This window comes from Acinonyx jubatus, chromosome A3, assembly GCF_027475565.1.
Source record: "Acinonyx jubatus isolate Ajub_Pintada_27869175 chromosome A3, VMU_Ajub_asm_v1.0, whole genome shotgun sequence".
In the NCBI taxonomy this organism is placed as follows: domain Eukaryota; kingdom Metazoa; phylum Chordata; class Mammalia; order Carnivora; family Felidae; genus Acinonyx; species Acinonyx jubatus.
Genome location: NC_069388.1, coordinates 117,198,132 through 117,214,280, shown reverse-complemented (window position 1 = coordinate 117,214,280; position 16,149 = coordinate 117,198,132). Strand labels below are relative to the sequence as shown.

The 16,149-nt window shown below is 43.1% G+C and overlaps 1 protein-coding gene across 2 annotated transcripts in view; it reads left to right on the top strand.

The window, feature by feature from the left end:
• Positions 1 to 1,714: 1,714 nt before the first annotated feature.
• The window catches only part of SELENOI (selenoprotein I), a 41,587-nt gene continuing 27,152 nt past the window's right edge, over positions 1,715 to 16,149 (top strand). The window contains exon 1 of one of the 2 annotated variants that reach the window (XM_027033371.2): positions 1,715 to 1,972. In XM_027033371.2, the coding sequence (XP_026889172.1) occupies positions 1,916 to 1,972 (57 nt within the window). In that variant the 5' untranslated portion in view covers positions 1,715 to 1,915. The remainder of the gene's footprint in view (positions 1,973 to 16,149) is intronic. The other variant, XM_015064121.3, reaches the window with a different exon arrangement.

The following is a 16,149-nucleotide window of genomic DNA, read 5'->3' as shown; positions in this document are numbered from 1 at the left end:
ATTTTCTATGATGATTATTTTGGAAAGCAGAAAGCGTGGTCAGTGTATGAGATAGAGAGGACAGATAAGCGTCAGTGGGCGATGGATAAGCACAGGCCTTATATCAACAAGCATTTGATGCGAAGATTTTTTTTTTTTCCTCTTCATATTGATTAGAAGAAACACACAGCAGATGAAATCTGTAGCATATTACTTGGGACGGTAGCCTCAGTCTGATTAATACATTGTCCAAAACACATATTTAGGGCAGAGGCCTTGTCAATTCAGTTTTCTTATCAGTACACAGAAGGGATTTAAATACAGTACATGCACAAAGGAAATACTTTTACACGTCGAAGAAGGTGGTTTCATAGTTTTCCTTTCATTAGAGGCAATTTTCTTCCTAGATGAAAGGGAGATCCACATTTCTAATGTCCTCAAAGCAGACACCGCACAGCATAGCAGAGAGATCGCTGCTCATTCATTCAAGGAAAGGTATTGACCATGTATTATCTGCAAGGCACTGAACTATAAGGACAAGGGAAAATTAAGGTGTACAAGATACAGGTCCTTTCCTTAGGACAAGTGAAGGAAAATGATGTTCAAGTTTATTGATCATCTGCCATGTATCAGGTGTGATGATAGATGCTTTATATCTATTACCTCATAAGAACCTTGTACTTTAGAAAGTGAGATGAGACACACGCAGAAATAATAACATTCTTGGCATATGTTGAGCACCCGATAATTATGTTTAACGAGTTAATGTAAGGAACATAAGAGATCTTAAAAGAATCACCCTTGTTTCAGAGACCCAGGGACTGAGAATCTTTCTTAGGTAGTGGTTTCCGACACCAAGAACCTCATTTCGTGTTGGGTTGACCACTTCCGAGCTGTATAATTAATGGCCTGATCCTGGGCAAGTTAGGTAATCTGAATTTTTATTTCCTAATCTGCGAAATAGGGAAAGTGCCTTCCACTTAATAGTATTGTTATGGGGGTTGGTGATAATGTATATAAAGTTCCCCTTATAGTTGGTGCTCAAAAAAAGAAAAGGGAGCAATTATTACTATTATTAAATTTTATTATTAGCTTGATACACACTAGCCATTGATCTAGTGTTCTTTCTACTATTGGCTCCAGTTACGTGCATGCACTTCCTGCAAACGCACTTAAAGATCCCTAGAGACTCAGAGACCAGTGCTTTTATCTGGTTGGAGACGTGAGCAATTTCAATTTGCAACAGTTTGACAGAGTGGAGAGGGAAGAGGTCTGAGGGGTTCGTCTCCAGCGCCCTTCCACGCCACTTTACGGACGGAAAAAGCCTTTCCCCGAGGCTCCCCACTGGTTTCTCTACGTCCAATCACCTTCCTGAGCTCCTACAGCCTGCCAGGAGCCGCAGCGCGCCGGGCACACACCCTTTCTCTGGCATGTTCACGTCACGGCTCCTTCCTGGGTACTTCTGAACTGGTTCGCAGACAACCACCGCAACCCGAACGAAACCAGAGAACCGCCCCGACCCCCGGAGGGAGGCGCAAGGCCCCCTGGGAAATTGACCTTTTACCTCCACTCTCTCCTTACTTCAGCTCACCAATTTTGACGTTAGCGAATGAAGAGACGAGAAGACCCGGAAGGCGGGACTTCGTGTTGTCCGATCCACGCTGATTGGACTGCGACGGCGTGAGGGGGCGGACCTCGTGAGCAGGCTAGCGATCCTCCCTCGGTGGGCGGGGAGAGGTGGAGGCTGCGCTTGCGCCCTGGGAGGCGGCGGAAGTGGCCTGAGGCCGCTACGCGTGCGCGGTGGGCGGAGCGCAGCTCTCCTACCACCTTTGCCTGCCCAAGGCTTCCCATCCTTGCTCTGCCGGTGTGGTGCTCGTGTTTCCGCACCTCGTCGCGCAGAGTCGCTGCCGAGTGGGCGCTCGGTGTTCGGGTCGTCATGGCTGGTTACGAATACGTGAGCCCGGAGCAGCTGGCTGGCTTTGATAAGTACAAGGTAGCGCGGGGCCCCGCGGACGTCCCTCTCCCTTCTCGTCCCGGCCTCTCCCTGGCGGCTGAGGGGCAGGCGCGGTCCGTGTCACCTTGTGCCGCGTGGCCCTGGGCGGGCGGGCTGGCCGGCGTTTCCCCGGGGGTCCTGCCGAGACCTGGGGCTTAGGGGTCAAGGTGCGTGGGAGCATCCTAGGGCCGCCGCCTTGACTCGGTACCCTCCCCGGGGGATTGCCTCTACCTTAGGAGACCTCTCCACGGGAGTGGAACCAGAGAATTCCCTGCGCTTCTTTACTTCGTCTTCATCATCACCACCACCACCATCATCATTATTAGCTGATGCAGTTCCTTTCGTGGTGTCTTAGTTGTCTTCATTTTAATGAAATCTCCACCCGCCTCTTGCACACAACTTCAGATGGAGCTAGTCTTTGGCAGATGAGGCCCGGGGAGTAGGAGTAACTACTGAGGTCGCACTGCTGATGCAGTCCACTTCAGTAGCTTGTGGCGCTTGGGCTGCCAGATGAAGTAAATGTGCACCGAACGAACTGTGTAGTAGAAAGAGCGCGGGCTTTGGAGCACATAGAAACCTGATCCCAAACTCTAATTTCTTTACTTGGCTTTGGGCCAAATAATAGTCTCTATGGTGCAAAATGATTATAGACATTTGAGAAGGGCCTGACACGTAATGAGCCTCCAGTCAATGCTGGTTGTTAACTTTCCTCCAAATCTGGTTTTACTCCGCTGCTCCCTTATCAGTGAATGACTCCCCTGCCCATCCAGTTTTCCTAGCCTGAAATCTGGGCTGTAACCTTTCATCCTTGCTCTCTGTGTCGCTTTCACTCTCAATTCCTCTACCTCACCCACCAACTAGTGAATCACTAGGTCCTGTACCTTCTATCATTTTTAGCCAAAGCTAGACGAGTGGTTCCATTACCACTCTTCCCACGTACGCTTTAAGTCATCTTTTTATTTTAGAATACTTTTAGAATAGATTCACAGAAAAATTGTGAAGATAGTAGAGTTCCCCTATGCTTCATACCCAGTTTTCTCTATTAACATCTCAGATTAGTATGGTACATTTGTCACAATTAACCAATATTTACACATTATTAACTGAGGTCTGTACTCAGATCTCCTTAGTTTCTACCCAAGGCTCTTTTTCTGTTGTGGGATCTCATCTAGGAGATCACATTTCATTTAGTCGTCCTGTCTCCTTAGGCTCCTCTCGGCTGTGACGATTTCTCAGACTTCCCTTGTTTTTGGTAACCTGGATAGTTTTGAGGAGTTCTGGCTATGTATTTTGTAGAATGTCCCTCACTTGGGATTTGTCTGATGTTCTCATGATTAGGTAAGGGTTATGGGGTTTGGGGAGGAAGAGCATTAGATGAAGTGCCATTTCATTGCGTCATGTGATAAGTACGTGCTATCAGTATGACTTGTCACTCACTGTTGATATTGATTTGGACCACCTGACCAACGTAGTGTTTGTTAGATTTCTCTCTGTAAGGTTACTCTCTTTGGAAGGAACTCACTCTGCACAGCCCTCACTTGAGAGTGGAGAGGTATGCCCTCCCTCCTTGAGGGCAGAGTAGTGACATAATTTGTTTGCAATTATGTACGGGAGATTTGTCTTTTCTTCCCATTGTATATTTATCCAACTATTTATATCAATGTGGATTCATGAATATTTAGTTTATACTTGGGGTTATAATCTGGTACTACTTTATTTGGTTGCTTGCCCACATTCCCTTTTCCCTCATAGTCTTTTCTCTGGTTCATAGTGATCTTTAAAAAAAAAATGTGCATCTGGTCACATCACTCCTTTGCTTAAAACCCACTACTGTCCTCTCATTGCTCTTGGAATGAAGTCCAAACAGTCCATAACATGATCTACATGACTCTGAATGTCATGGTCCTTGCTGGTCTTCAGCTTCATGTCCATGTCAAGCCTCTCACTCTCTGCCCCTGACAGCATTAGTAGCCGTCTCCTCCCTCCTGCCATTTTTTTTTTTTTTTTTTGTTCAATCTTTAAGTAACGTTGTTACTTCCGTCAGGAATGTAGCTTCCCTTCCCGTTTATATTCATCTTCATGTCTTAAATGTTACTTCCTCAGAGAAGCATTCCCTAAGCTCTCCTCTCTTCTCTTTTCAAAAAAACAAAATGTTTATTTTTTGAGAGAGAGAGAGAGACAGAGCACATGCAGGGGAGGGGCAGAGAGAGCCGGAGACACAGGATCGGAAGCAGGCTCTGGGCTTCGAGCTATCAGCACAGAGCCTGATGCAGAGTTCAAACCCACGAACGGTGAGATTATGACCTGAGCTGAAGTTGGACGCTTAACCAACTTGGCCCCCCAGGTGCCCCTCTCCTCTCCCCTTAAGTGTGCTGTCAGAGCACCCTCTGCTCCCTTATGGAATTTGTTAGTGTGTTTCCCTATTAGAATGTAATATCCAAGGTTAGACTTGTACGGACCACCACGACCTGAGCACAGTACTCTTGTGCATACTAAGAACCCATTAAACATATGTAGAATGAATGGATTGCTGAAGGAAATCATAATGGATTTGGCCTAGTTGGAACTGGAAAAACTGTAAAGGACCGTAGCAAGTCATATAATACATTCCGATGCTTTCAAGCAATGTAGTATCATACAATTTTGACCTGGGGTGCTGACATGTCTTAAAACTTAAGTGGAAAGAAGTTCCAGAGCCTTCTCGGTAACCATGACTAGGGCTTTACAACTTCATTAAAGAAGGTCATTAACCCAGATACCTCCTGTTTTGCCTTCAGCTCTACCCCCCTTTCTGTTATCTCTTCTGCACTGTAAATATTGACATATAAAACTTTTTCTGGGAGGGGGGAGAGCGGAAAATGGGTGATGGGCATTGAGGATGGCACTTGTTGGGATGAGCACTGGGTGTTGTATGTGAGCCAATTTGACAATTATGTTAAAAAAACCAAAAAACAAACTTTTTTCCCCTACTAGGATCTGCTTTCTGGGTAAGTGCCAGTAGGATAGCTGTTTCCTTTGCAGCAGTGTCTGTAATATGGAATCTACTTTTTCTTATAAGCAGTGTTCCCTACATTTATATTTCCAACTAGGTAGGTGTTCTAGTCTACAAGAAATTTTAGTGTGCTTTTCTATTCCTATCTTTTCCACTCTTCCATTATCTGACTCACTTCCTGTGTCTGACAGCAGATTTCCTATCATCCTGGAAAACAAAGGTCATTTTAACAAGTGTCCAACGTTCACGAAAATATAGTGCGTTGATGTTATTTTAAAAGAAGGAGGGTCACAAATGTATAACCTCAGCTTCTTCTAGTAGAGGGTTCCTTACTGAGTATTGTGTTTATGTTAAAAATATGAATCTAAAGGTGTCTCAGGAAGAATCTGTGTAGTCAGTTTCACTGGAATGTGAGTTGCCCTAGAGACACTTCCTTCCTAAAGATCACACATTCCCATTGTGTGGTCTTCACCAGTAAGTGCTTTATAAATGCTTATTGAATTAAAACAGCTTTTTTTTTTTTTAAGTTTATTTTTTTATTTTGAGAGAGAGCACAAATTGAGGAGGGGCAGAGAGAGGAAGAGACAGAATCCCAAGCAGGCTCTGCACCATCAGCACAGCCTGATGTGGGGCTCAAACTCACAAACTGTGAGATCATAACCTGAGCCGAGCTCAAGAGTCAGGCACTTGACCGACTGCGCCATCCAGATGCCCCTAAAGCAGCTTTAAAAAAAAAAAAAGTTTATTTTTGAGAGACAGAGACCATGCATGTGTGCGCGCATGCGAGCTGTGTAGGGACAGAGAGAGAGGGGGACAGAGGATCCAAGGCGGGCTCCACGCTGATAGCAGAGAGCCCGATGTGGGGCTTGAACTCATGAACCATGAAATCATGATCTGAGCCGAAGTTGGACGCTTAATCAACTGAGCTACCCAGGCGCCTCTAAAACAGCTTCTGAAGAAGATCATCCCATAAATGGGTAAAGACTCAAAACAGTCAAGAGATTTTTATTCCCTAAGGTAACCCTGTATATGACAGCAAAGAGATGTAGAGAAAACTTGATAGTATAAAAGCTGCTGGTGGCAAAATTACTTTTGGTTAGTTTAATTTCTTTGTCTCCCTAGAGGTACATCTGAGAGCTACAGTTGGGAACCTGGCTGTTATTCAGAATAACTGCGGATAGGTTGTGCACACGTAGAGTGGTAATTAGATTTCAGTAGTAAGCAACTAAGACAATTGCTTTTCGGTGCAGAAGAAAGCATGGGATGGATTGTATGTTATGTGCTGTCTTAACACCTGTGTTCTCCATCGAGTTACCACAGTTTTATTAAGCAGGTGAATCATTACTTGAGAGTCTGCCTTCTCTGTTAGAATATGAGCTCTGGGAGGGTGGGGCCTATAGCTGTCTTATTCAACATGACCAGGGTCTAGTGTATGAACAGAATAGGCGCTCAAGAAATATTTATCGAAGGAATGAAAGTGTAGAAGAATATAAAACATTTTGGAAGTGTGGTAAAAGGGAGCTGTCCATCTCTTGGATATCAGAAGGATACTTCTGTATTTTGAATGTGAAGATGTCAGGGGTTTAACTGCCATTTTCTCTTGCTTATTCATGTACCTTTGGACAATTATATTGAGGGATTTTACCTTTGTGAGGCTTAGTCCTCCTTTCTACCTGTCCTTTCTTTGGACAGGTCTTTATAGTTGAAGGATTTTGCCACTTAGCTAAGGGTGAAACGTCTATGGTGGTTTATGTAATCTGGCCTGGGGGAGGCATAGTTTAATTGACAGTGTAACACTCAGTTTCCAATTGTATCATTTTGCTTCAGAGAGGAGGTAAGTGTGCTTTGAAATATCTTGTTTGGTTTCATGCGAATAATTTTATGATGAATTGGTTTCTGCTGTTACGGTAGTTCTACCTTGCATGTCAACAACAGCCTGATTACAGGACCTATGATAATTGTGAATTAATTAGTATATCGCAGTTAACAGGTTGTAAAGAGAGACTGTGTGCATCCTGATGGAAATGCTCAAAGAATCTAGCCTTCGCCCTTACTGGTTCATACAGTTTGATTCCATGTATTCAGTAAGCATCTATTGAGAGCCTGGTCTGTGTCGGGCATAGCACTGGGGCTGCAAAATTAAGCTAGTGGCATATGGGCAAGTAGATAGACAGCTATAGATAGTTAGTAAGTGCAGTTAGGTAAGTGCCGGGCACGGTGGGAGAGGATAGGGAAGCAGCTCCAGGGAGTGAGGGTTAAAGCTGAGAAAGGCTTCAGGGAGAGGATGGAGGGAAAGGCAGAGCTCAATCTAGAAAGATCAAGCTGAGTGGGTCTCACGTGACCAGATGATGGGAGTAAAGGAGCAGAGGAGCAGTGGATTGTAAAAGGAGTGAAGGCCTGGGAGTGTTTGCTGGGAACCCTAAGAAGGCAGATTTTAGGCATAATGGTGGAGGGGCAGGAGATGAGGCTGAAGAGAGGGAGGTGGGGCTCTGTCACAGGGGATGCTTTGGTGGAAGGGGCTTCTAGAGTTTATCCTTTAGGGAGATCTGTGGCCTAAGGACTATCAGCATCAGCATCGCCTGGGAAAGTGTTTAAATAGCAGATTCCTAGCCTGACTTTGGGAGATCCAGATTAGGTAGATTACTGTTATCAGTATGTTAAATACCTCAGGTGATTTTTAGGCACATTGTCATGCTCTAGGCTTGGGGCAGCTGTTTGATTTTAAACAGGAGCAGATTTTAATTTTAGGAAGGTTGCCTTGGCAGCTTCCTAAACGGATGGAGTAATCTGGAGACCTTTTAGGATCCTTCTGCATAAACTTAGGTAAGAAATGAGGAAGGCCTGAATCTAAAAGCAGTGGCGTGGGTATTTTAAGGATAGAAGTAAAAGCTGGTTAACCTGCCCACTGAATTTGGCCAGCAGATATGTTTAATTTGGCCCACGCGTACTTTGTTTCAAAAATTGGCGTCTTCCCCATAAAAAATCCAGATTTCTGAGCTAGTTTGAAAAACCAGAATAGTGAGGGGTGACTGGGTGGCCCGGTTGAGCGGCCGACTCTTGATCTCAGCTCAGGTCTTGATCTCAGGGTCATGAGTTCGAGCCCATGATGGGCTCTGTGCTGGGCCTGAACCTACTTAAAAAAAGAAAAAAGGAAAACTAGAAGAGTGGAAACATCGGCCCAGAACTTCCTGTTGGCAAGACTCCCCTGGAGCTAAATAGTGCCTGCCCTCTTTCAAAAAGGTATTTGCTCTCCAGTTTGCCATCTCCCTACAAGTCTGCAAACTTCATTCAGGCCTGCTATGTTCAGTTTATCCTCCCGATCCCTGTTTGTGATCCCTGATTTAAGATCGCAAACTGACAGAACACGATGAGTGACCAGCTGGAGGTGTTGGTGGTGTGAGGGAAGGGATGAGGGATGGGGGGGTAGGTGTCTGGGATGACTCAGGTTCTCTGGTAAGATGACTGGGTGGGTAGAGGCAGCAGTCACCGCAATAAGGGTTTTGTGAAGCATTAACTCTGGAAAGGCACCTTGGCAAGAATAGCACCTGACATTTTTTTTGTCTAAGATTTAACCTTCTTGATTTCCTATCTCCTGAGTAAACAAACTCATGAGAGACTGACCCTTCTAGCACAGAAGCATAAGTATAATTTAAGTGATAAATGATGCTGAATCTGGCCGGATAACAGAAATCTTTTGCGCAGGGCTCTTCTCTTGGATGGGGCCCTGTGAAGGTGTGGTTTGTGGACAGGGAGTTGAAACAAAGAAAACTTCATGTTCTAAAGAAATAGCACTTATGGATGCATTATTCTCTACTAGAGGAATATTCTGTAATGATATCAAAGATCAGAACGCTTTTCTTCTGGGCCACAGTAGACACATGAGAAATTCTTAAACCTGATTTTCACTTACGGCTGCAGGCCAGCTATAGTATGACATGTTAGTGATGGCATTATCTAGATACGTTACAGTTAGTTCAGACGTAACTCATCTTTAGTTGTGCGTGGTCTCCTTAAGTAGATCGGGGGAGCTGCCCATTCCCACCGATAAACACATTTATAAGGCTCGGAAAGCATTTTAGTGGCCTTAGGTATAGATTTGTAAATGGCTCACGGAGAGAATTATTTTTGTAGTTGGCAGAGGCAGAGGAGTCTCTCAGAAGGAGCGAAAGAGGGCTGGGTGGGGGACTGCTGCAGAATGACCGAGAAAAGTCAAGGTGGTGGGAAGAAGGTAGGTCTATTTTTAGGTACTATTTGGAAGAAACATCTTGGTTGTTTTACTCTTTTCTGAAATATCAATTCACTGATGATGGCTTGTTTTCCTAACTCCTGTAATGTTAAAATGTGAAGAACTTTGCTGAAAAAGAATTTGCCCAGCGCATCGGGGAGAGTTGGAGGAATGTTCTAGAGAGACTGGTAGTGGGAACCGAGGCACAGAGACCAGGAAGACCATGGTAAATTAGGCATAAGGAAGTGGCTCTGTGAGGTACCGGGGCTGAGCCTGGTGAGCCCAGTGAAGGAAAGTTGAAATGGCAAGGGCGATATTGTTGTAAATACTGAGTAATAATAATGACAGTGATAGCAGACATTTGTATAGCATTTACTATATGGCAGGCATTGCTTTAAGTGCTTTACATATATTATCTCATTTAATGTTCACAAGTGCCTCTTGAGGTGTAGGTACTAGTACTTTACTGAGACACAGAGATTTTAAGTAACTTGTTCAAGGTCCCAAAGCTGAGATTTGAACCCAGGCGGTCTGGGTTCGGAGCCCATTTTCTTCACGCTTTGCTTCCTCTCAAATCTAAGAATGAAAGGTAGGCTTTGCCTTGCAGTTCCTGGGTGTTTTGTAGCAGATATAGAAACATCCAGTAAAGACCTTCAATGACATGCCTGATTGGGTTTGTGTCTAATATTGCAGATGGGAAGCATGCACAGTGAAAAAGAAAGACGTGTTTTTGTTTTCTTTTCCCACCCATTTAAAAATTATTACCAGAGGTGAGTAGATGACCGTAAATTTACTAGTCTTACATTTTTTTGAGTATTAAGGACATTTCATATAGTATTAGCTTTAATTGAGGTAAATGTCTTTTGATTAAATAAGTAGCTTTGGGTCTAATTTTTGTTTTTGTTTTTGTTTTTTTTTTTTAGTATTTATTTTAAGAGAGACAGCGCAAGTCGGGGAGGGGCAGAGAGAGAGAGGGAGAGAGGGAGAATCCCAAGCAGGCTCTGCCTGGTCAGTGTGCACAGCCCCACACAGGGCTCGCACTCATGAAACTGTGAGATCGTGACCTGAGCCAAAATCAAGAGTCGGACGCTTAACCGACTGAGCCACCCAGACACCCCTGGGACTAATATTAAGTTAGAAACTACATACTAGCGTTATGACCATGAGTAACAGTGTCTTCTCTGACCGGGTTTCCTCATCTGTGAATAGATCACAGATTGTAACATTTACAAATAGTAACTCACTCAATTTTGATAATGATCTGCCTCATAGGATCATTATCAAAATTGAGTGAGTTACTATTTGTAAAGCACCTGGCACATAGTGCTATATTAATGTTAAGTAAATAGGAAATAAAACTTGACATTTGTGCTTCCCCGTTTGTCAGCATTGGCTAACATAAATGGACATGTGAACCCACACCACAAGAACTTATAAGAGAAAGGGTATTTTAAGAAAGTAAGTTAAGGGTGACAACTTAATGAATGGGAAGAGTAACTGACAGGTCACTGTCTAGCTTGGGTCCCACTGATAGTCTTGGCCTTCAGATTTCTCCTCCATTTAGTCATATCAACTGGCAGAGTAGGTAAATCTTCTCAAATGGTACTCTCCTGTTTAAGAATCTGCAGTACCTTCCGTGTGTTTCCCATGCATTTGATAATACAGATTTCCTCTGTAAGGATTTCTAGTTTCTTCACTACATGACCCCTGCTTTTGTCCTCTCTTCTTAGAATTTATTAGAGATTATTTAAGTTTAGCAAGCAAATCTGTCATCATGACTTGCTTGTTCTTGCTGCTCTAGCTTCTCCAATCTTCTGTCACCACTTTCCCTCTGACTTGTTAGCAGATGGAAATGGTAATATTGACTGAAACGAGATCTCCTTGCCCACGGAGTCATGTTCTGTTATTGTAGTTCTTAAAATCTTGTATTGATAAAAAAGTCTTTTAAGAAATTAAAAAATTTTGTCCTTGGGTTGGTTGGTCCGTCCCTCCCATCCTGTTTCTTTGTTTTCCTTCCTTCCTTCTTGCCTTCCTTCTCTTTTCCTTCTCTTCCTTCTCTTCCTTTCTATCCTCCCTTCCTTCCTTTCCTCCCTTCCTCCCTTTCTTTTGCATTTTAAGTTTAGCTTTGGTGTTTTTATACCACAGATTGTTCTAGCACAATGCCTTGTACTCAGTAAATTTAGTGAGTACTTGCTGAATTTATTATATCGTGTCTCGTGCTTGCACTGCAGTATTTGAAGTTAACATAAGGAGGAAAAGGCGTTGGTCACTAGACTAATGGTGTGGTTTATCCCTCAGCCGCGGAGTGGTGGAAGTGCCATTAATGTTTGTTTTCAGCATTGAGGAGAGCAGTGCTCCTCAAACCTAGGCGTGCTTCCGAATCACCAGGAGGGTCCGATAAAAGAGATGGCTGGGCTGTGCTCAGAGTGTCTGACTCTGTATGTCTGGGGCAGGGCCCGAGAGTTTGGGTTCAGTTTGGTGATTACAGTTTGAGAACACCTCATCAAAGAGATACTCAATTCTATTGCAATCTGAAGAGCAGTTGAAACCAAGAAACGGATGTAGAGCAGTAAGAAACTCTGTTGCCGTAATGTAGTATGGCAGCTCTCAGGCATCGGGTGTTCTTGATTTTGTGGGTAGGAGCCTCAAGATGGCTCTTTGTAGAAAAGATGATGTAGTGCTTTCCGAACTGTGCACTAGTTTCCTATTGCTGGGTAACGAATTATCACAGACTTGGTGGCATAAGACAGCACACATTTATGATCTCACATCCTCTGTTGGGAGTCTGGGCATTGTTAGCCAGCGCTTCTGGTCCGGGTCTCACCGGGCTGCAGTGAAGGTGTCATCTGGGCCGTATTCTCATCTGGAGCTTGGGGCCCTCATCCAGGCTTCTGTGGTTGTTGGCAGTCTTCAGTTCTTTCCAGCTCTAGGGCTGAGGCTCTTAGCTCCTAGAGCTTTCCCATTTTTCCCTGCCCCATGGCCCTCACCACAGGCAGTTCACATCCTTGCTGTTTCCTTCATAAAAGTCAGCAAGAGACTCCTCCAAACTGCTAAGATGAAGACTTACATAATGAAATGTATCATGGAATGGATATCTCATCACCTTTGTCGTAGAGTGTATCCTAATAGACAGTGCCATCTGTCACCTTTGCTATATTCTGTTGGTTAGAAACGAGTCACAAAACGAGTCCACCTCAGGGGAGTGGAATGAACCATCAAGGGGAAGGGATTGCTTATACAAGGGCTCGACTCACTGGGGATTACTTTAGGTTGTGCCTGCCACAAATTGGAAGACAAAAAGTGTGTTTTGGAGGATATTATGAGAATAATGATTTCAGTAAATTGGGTTTAGGTAGGTCACGATTGTATTTGAGCCAAGGAAGTGTAGTCTGGTTTCAAACAAAGTGATCAATTTCATAGACGTGTTTCAGGATGAATCAGAAAGGACTCACAGTTTGGACCTTTCTGTTTATTAGCTGTTGGGATCTTTGAATTTTACAGTCTTTTACACTCCCAAAAACGTGAATAATTTTGGAACTCAAGAATTTTGGAAATAATTTTTAAAAATTAGAAATGTCATTTTGAGTTTGCTTGCATTCTGAAGTGATTAACTTGAAGTGCAGTTTATGAGCTACTGTTAACTTGTCCTTGAACCACATTTTGTGGATTACTGCAGCAAACTAAATGTATTTTATAAGTGTAAAGCTTATATTTCAGGTGGGTAAGGACAGGCCTTATATTAAAATTGATTTGACGGTAAGAGCCCGGTTCTCCTTATGCTGTTTAAAGACGAACGAAGCAGGGGGAATCTGCTGCTGATTGTAGATAGTAGAGCATTACTTGGGACAGTGGCCTCAGTCTAATTAATCATTTGTCCAAAGCTCTGTATTTAGTGCAAAGGTGTGTCAGTTTATATCCGTTTTCTTTCTTACCAGTACAGAGAAGGGATTTAAAATACAGTACCTTTATAAAGGAAATATTCCTATGTCTAAGGAGGTGGTTTCATAGTTCTCCTTTCATTAGAGCCCATTTCATTCTTAAATTAAGGGGAGTCTCACATTTTTACTGTCCTCAAAAATGTGTACCTCACAGCATATTTGGAAATAATGTAGAAGTTACTGTACTGCTACTAGCCTAACCCATAATCCTCTCTGCCTGATGTACCGTAAGTCTCATAACTGGTCTCTGTTTGCACTTTGGTACCCTTCCAGTCCACTTTCTGCACTGTAGTCAGTATGACCCTTTAAAAATGTAAAGCAGGACATGCACTGGGTTTACAATAAACTCTGGCTCACTGTGGTCTGGCCGGGCGGTGCAGGCCCACCTCTCCAGTCTCATTTACATACCTCTCTTCCTTGCTCACTAGACCATAGCTGCGCTGGCCTTCTTCCAGTATTCAAAGTATTTCTAGCTTTGTGGTCTTTGCACATTTTGTTCTCTCTGCTTGGAAGGTAGTTTGGCACGCACTCCCCTCCCTGCAATATGCGTGGGTGTGAGCATGCACACACGCACGCGCTGCCACACACGTATTCTTTATTTTCTATTTCATTTCAGGTATAAGTTACGTATAGATGCACAGATCTTAAGTGTCTAATTTAATGACATTAAAATTTTTTTTTTATTTGTTTCATTATTTTTGAGAGAGAGGGGGAGAGAGAGAATCCCAAGCAGGCTCCGCACTGCAGACTCGATCCCACAAACCATGAGATCATGACCTGAAATCAAGAGTCAGATGTTCAACTGACTGAGCCACCCACGCGCCCCTAATTTCATGAATTTTTACACATGTACATACCCACATAACCACCACTGCGATCAAGATAATCGAATTGATTCTGGCAACTCAGAAGGCCCCCTTTCCGTCTTTCTCATCAAACTACTATTATGACTTCTTTCGCCATAAATTAATTTGTCTGTTTTTGAACTTCATATAAATGGAATCTACAACAGCATGTTCTCTTTAGTGTCTCACTTCTTCACTCCCTATAATATCTCATATGTTCCTTGCCGGTCTTCTCATCTTTTAGGACCCAGCCGAAGTGTCCCTTCCTTAGTGAAGCTTTCTCTGACCACTCAGACTAGGCATACTCCCTACCCCTTGGCCTCTTGCAAAATACCCTCTTATTCCTTCACAGTATTTAACACAACGTGTGATTTTTCTTTGTGTTTGGGCTTATCGTCTGTCTCACAGAAGACCATAGACTTGGTGAGCATAGGGAACGTTTTAGTCTTGTTCATCATTCTCTTCACTGGGCCTAGCAAAAAGTTGCCTGGTACAATCATAGGTATTCAATCATAAATATTTGTTGGCTTTCTGAATGAATGAATGAGTGAAGAATGAACGCTGCTCTATTTTCTGCCTTGTACTGAAGTAAAAAAAAAGTTCTGAAACTTTCTGATTTTTGGCAAAAGGTAATCTAAAGTAATTCTGATCTTACTAAGATTTTAAGAAAATTTCTTCTCATGGGCAAGATGGACTAATTGCCATAGGTGACGGTACCGAATTCTATACCTAAGTAACAATTACTCAGTATACTAAGAGCAATCTTGAGGGAAATGTTCAGAAGTTCTATCTTGATCAGCATTTTTACAGAGACTTCAGTGAAGGTACTATTATTAGCATGACATGCTGAGGGTTTGGCGAGGCATAACTATCACCTTGATAAGTGAGTCTGAATCTGAAGAGATCTGGAAGGGATAGAAGGATGAGATAAGATAAAATAATAAGATAAAATGTGATAAGATAAATGTAGAGTCCAGTACTGGGTTCCAACAGTCATCATATTAGTGTAGAGAAAGGTAGTTTAGCAGTCCAACTGTGCGGTTGTGTTTAACTCTGCAGAATGCTTTTGTTGCCATAGGAAAGTAATATGTTGGGCATCAGAGAAGTCATTGAAGAAGAGGGGCTTATGGTCCTGTTCTTTCTACTCCTGCACCACATGAAATGTTTCTTTTGCCCCGATCACATGTTCTTGTTGGCTTAACAACATTTTGGGTCGTGTGGAGTATAGATTGTCAAACTAAAGCCCTCAGGCACTTGTTTTTGTGAATAAAATTTTACTGGACCACAGCCGTGCCCATTTGTGTACTTATTTTCTGTGACTGCTTGCTTGCTTCAGTGGTAGTGTTTGTTACAGAGACTATATGGCCTGCAGAGCCTAAAATATTTACTATCTGATGCTTTCCGGAAAAGCTTTCCAACCTCTGGTCTAAAGACTAGACCTAGGTGAGGAAGAAGATTGAAGGCATGGCAAGAGGAGCAGCAAGAGGGACATGAGATGTTTAAGCAGGTGAAGAGAAGAAATGGGCAGGACAGGGAGAGAGCAGTCTTCAAATATTTGAAGCACTATTGTTCAGAAGAAAAATTGGACCCCTGTCTGCTTAACTTCGTAAGACAAAATGAAAACAGGATAGAAAATACGGGGCAAGGGGAGGATCTTGTTAGTGTATAGAGAAGTTAGTTTAACATGGGTTGCGTTGCTTCTGGAAATAATGAGTTTTTTGCCCCAGAGGCATTTACAAGGAGGCCAGATGATTGTTGTACCTGTTTGCATAGGCGAGGGTCAGGCACATAAGACCTAGACATCTCCTGAACGCTTATGATTCTGAGATTTTCTCAAACCCAGGCTATGGTTTTCAGCCATTTCTCCAGGGTGATAGCTTCATCCAGCCTTGCAGTCTGGAGATCAAGCAAGTCACAGTGCGCTTAACGGTGGATTGCCTACTGGGTTAAGATACTCGGATATATACCATTCCAATAGAAAATAAAAATATGTTTACTGAGCATTAACAAATACCTAAATCTAGTTTAACATCTTTAAAAGTGTATGTTTTACTTATTTTTTCATGCATGTGGAAGGTCTGAATCATTTTTTTTCCTCCTGTTGACTCACAAGACAGTTTTAAGTTTCTTTGCCTTGTACTAAGTGATACGTGATCTTGAAAAATACTCAGGTGTGT